We start from the raw sequence: 4,227 nt of genomic DNA, 5'->3' as shown, positions 1-4,227 counted from the left end.
GATTTTTAGGAAATGTTCGATAAGTGTTTGACTAATTATAATACATAGTCATTGAAGAAACTTTAGAGAACAGACCAAAAAAAATGCTGTAATCACAACACTTAGATAACAGTTGGGCTAATGATTGGCTGTATCTCCTAGTCTTATTCTGTCATCCTTAAAGTCAGTTCTTATGGACAGACATGCTGATCTTAGGACAGATGGTGGAAGTTGCTTTTTTGAGTATTTTTAAATCACTCGATACTGGATATAAACTTGTTCAGCTTTATTTGCCTTTCTCCCAAAAGCGGAGGATACTCTGTGACTGTGTATCGGAATAGATACCAACCCTGGTGAGAAGGTACTGACCATTCTCCCCTTTCCTCCTCGTACCTCCAGGCCTGCTATGGCATCCTCAAGGTCCCAGAAGGCAGCTGGTTGTGTCGCTCCTGTGTCCTGGGCATTTATCCGCAATGTGTGTTATGTCCAAAGAAAGGTGGAGCCATGAAGACCACCAAGACAGGGACTAAATGGGCTCATGTCAGCTGTGCCCTGTGGATCCCAGAGGTAAGAATTCATCTAGGCCTGTGAGACCATTTGCTGCAGGGTGTCCCTGTTCCCCACAACATTCAGACTGACTCAGGCTTAGTATGGAGATGCTTCATGCTTGCCCATGTTTCTGAAGTAATGGTACTTCCACTTGAGCTACCTCAGATCCTTCTTGGATGCACACGTACATTAAGCCCATGCTGATTAATATATAGGTAGTATTCCCGTGGTGTTTGGGATAATACCCAAATATGTACACGATATTTGGGTATATCATGTATAAATTGATAAATTTGTATGAGAGGAGAGACACAAAAGACCAGGGTGTGAGCAGCAGGATTTTTTAAGGTAAAACTTATGTTTAGATGCCAAATTTTAAGTGTAGAGTTTTGTGATATTTTACACATGTATGTATCTGTAACCACAACTCAGACCAAGACATGAAATACCTAAAAATAGACATAAAGCACCCCAGAAAGATCCTTTATGCCCACTTTCCAGTCTCTATCCCCCAAGAATAACCACCATTTTTATCTCGATCATGATAGATTAATTTTGTCTGGTTTTAAACTTCATACAGTATGTATTCTTTTCAGTCTGGCTAACACTCCATGTTGTGGTGTGTATCAATAGTTTATTCCTTTCTATTGCTAATATTCCATTGTATGGATATACTCTGATTTATTCACTTTCCTTTGATGGCATTTGGGTTGTTTACATGTTTAGGCTAGTACAAATTGAGCAATAGCTCTTTGTCTACTGTGATAGATGCCCTTTACCTTTTTTTATTTTTATTTACTTTATTTTTTATTTTTATTTTTATTTTTGAGACAGAGTCTCGCTCTGTCGCCCAGGCTGGAGGGGCAGTGGCGCGATCTCGGCTTACTGCAAACTCTGCCTCCCAGGTTCACGCCATTCTCCTGCCTCAGCCTCCTGAGTAGCTGGTGGTACAGGCGCCCGCCACCACACCTGCTAATTTTTTTTTTTTTTTTTTTTGGATTTTTGTATTTTTTAGTAGAGACAGGGTTTCACTGTGTTAGCCAGGATGATCTCGATCTCCTGACCTCACCGCCTGTCTAGGCCTCCCAAAGTGCTGGGATTACAGGCGTGAGCCACCGCACCCGGCCGATGCCCTTTACTTTTTGAAGCTCTTTTCAGGGCTTACACTCAACATCTGCCAAAGACCCTCTTTATTCAAACTTTGATTTGTCATCTAGCCTGGTCCTTCAGTTGCTGGTATTTCCTGAGTGGCTACATGTACACTAACTTAAATAAACTGGGGCTTCCAGACATTTCCTCTTCTTATGATTGCCTTTTTTTATTTCTTAAGCTGTGTGGATATCCCACTCATATCCTCTCTCCCCAACCACTATCCAAGCCAGCAGATTTGTTAGGCAGTTTAACTGCATGACAAGAGAGACTGCAGAATCTAGTTAATGGGGAGCTGATATTATATCAGTAACTCATTCTCCTTTAAGATTTTCCTGCTTTTAATCTTGTTAATATTGGTTCCAGGGGAGTTACTGTCTAATAAAGAAGCTCACAGAGTTACACTAAAAGTCCCACATATATACTTTTGTATTCCTATGGCTATAGACATCAGTATTTTTAAACAATATTTGAATAGTAGTTTCTTTTTCTCACTAAGAACATCTAGACATAAAATAAACTCAGGTTTCTGGCTTGAGAATGACTGTTTTCCAGCAGCAAATCCCCCAGCTAATAGAGTAGGCTCTCAGCTTATAAAAGTCCAGAACATGACTCAGGAAGAGCTCTTTAAAAACAAAATAAGCTTTCTCAGTTATTGACATTCTCTTATAGTTTCTAGTTCTTGGTTTCCAGTGCCTTCTGGACTATTCAAGATCTGTTAGTTTCCTGATGTGGGCAGAACCAGTACTAGTTTGGCATCCTTATTTGACAGTTCTTCACCTTTTAAAGCTGTATCCCTCTTAAAAACTCATGTATATATTTGATGGGGTAGGGGGAATGAAAATACTTGTTACCAGCAGTTGCTTGACCCCTTATTTTCACATGGAAAAGAATATTTTCATCTTTTTTTAAAACATCCCTTTCTGCTGGGTGTGGTGACTCACGCCTATAATCCCAGCACTTTGGGAGGTCGAGGCAGGCAGAACACCTGAATCCAGGAGTTTGAGACCAGCCTGGGCAACATGGCAAAACCCCATCTCTATTACAAATACAAAAACTTAGCCAGCTGTGGTGGTGCATGCCTGTAGTCCCAGATATTCAGAGGCTGAGGTGGGAGGATCACTTGAGCCTGGGAGGTCGAGGCTGCAGTGGGCTCTAATCCTGCCACTGCACTGTAGCCTGGATGACAGAGTGAGACCCTGATTAAGAAAGGAAAACAAAAAAAAGCATCCCTTTCTTTTCAGTACTCTCCCAAAGACTAATTTCACTTTGAAGCTACTTTGACTGAGGGAGTAGGGTAAGCTCATGAGAGTTACATGGTTTTAAAGACTTTGGTTTTAAAGTGTCATCCTCATCCTTTCTACTTACATTCTGCAGTCTCTTCATTACACAAATGTGCTGTTTTCCAACAATATCATGGTTCCTTTGTAAACCAAATGGAAAGACTTGTCACTGCCTCTGTTTTTCATCCTTAGTTGATCAAATGAAACAACAAGGCATGTAGCACCATCTCTTAACATAATAGATACTTGGTTTTGTGAATTTTAGTTACTTTCAGTAGCTTTCTTTGGTTCCTAAGTAAAAGTGTTCATTAAGGTAACCTTGGCTGGGCGCAGTGGCTCATGCCTGTAATCCCAGTACTTCGGGAGGCCAAGGCAGTAAGATCACTTGAGGCCGGGAGTTCAAGACCAGCCTAGGGTAACATAGCAAGACCTGGTCTCTACAAAAATAATAATAATAATTTTTAATTTTGTGGGCACATATTAGATGTATATATTTATGGGATGCATGAGATTTTTGATACAGGCATGTAATGCCTAATAATGACATCATGAAACATGGGATATTCATCCCCTCAAGCATTTATCCTTTTTGTGTTACAAACAACCCAGTTATGTTCTTGTAGTTATTTTTATATGTACAATTAAGTTATTTTGACTATAGTCACCCTGTTGTGCTATCAAATAGTAGGTCTTATTCATTCTTTCTATCCTTTTCGTACCCATTAATTATTGCCACCCCCCGCCTGCCCTGCTCCCCCCACTACCCTTCCCACCCTCTGGTAACCATCCTTCTACTGTCTGTCTCCTTGAGTTCAGTTGTTTTTATTTTTAGATGCCACAGATAAATGAGAACATGCAATGTATGTCTTTCTGTGCCTGGCTTATTTCACTTGACACAATGACCTCCAGTTCTTGATTATGTTTTTTTGTTTTTTTTTTTTTTTTTTTTTGAGGCGGAGTCTCGCTCTGCCGCCCGGACTGGAGTGCAGTGGCCGGATCTCAGCTCACTGCAAGCTCCGCCTCCCGGGTTTACGCCATTCTCCTGCCTCAGCCTCCGGAGTAGCTGGGACTACAGGCGCCCGCCACCTCGCCCGGCTAGTTTTTGTATTTTTAGTAGAGACGGGGTTTCACCATGTTAGCCAGGATGGTCTCGATCTCCTGACCTCGTGATCCGCCCGTCTCGGCCTCCCAAAGTGCTGGGATTACAGGCTTGAGCCACCGCGCCCGGCCGTCCTCCAGTTCTTTTTTTTTTTTTTTTTTTTTTTTG

At 41.5% G+C, this 4,227-nt stretch overlaps 1 protein-coding gene across 1 annotated transcript in view; it reads left to right on the top strand.

Moving 5' to 3' along the window:
• The window catches only part of JADE3 (jade family PHD finger 3), a 158,116-nt gene that overhangs the window by 125,833 nt on the left and 28,056 nt on the right, over positions 1-4,227 (top strand). Inside the window, exon 8 of the mRNA XM_023202753.1 lies at positions 379-546. Coding sequence (XP_023058521.1) covers positions 379-546 — 168 coding nt within the window. The remainder of the gene's footprint in view (positions 1-378; positions 547-4,227) is intronic.

The sequence above is a fragment of the Piliocolobus tephrosceles genome, chromosome 12 (genome assembly GCF_002776525.5).
Source record: "Piliocolobus tephrosceles isolate RC106 chromosome 12, ASM277652v3, whole genome shotgun sequence".
In the NCBI taxonomy this organism is placed as follows: Eukaryota; Metazoa; Chordata; class Mammalia; order Primates; family Cercopithecidae; genus Piliocolobus; species Piliocolobus tephrosceles.
This window is presented reverse-complemented; position numbering and strand designations above follow the sequence as displayed.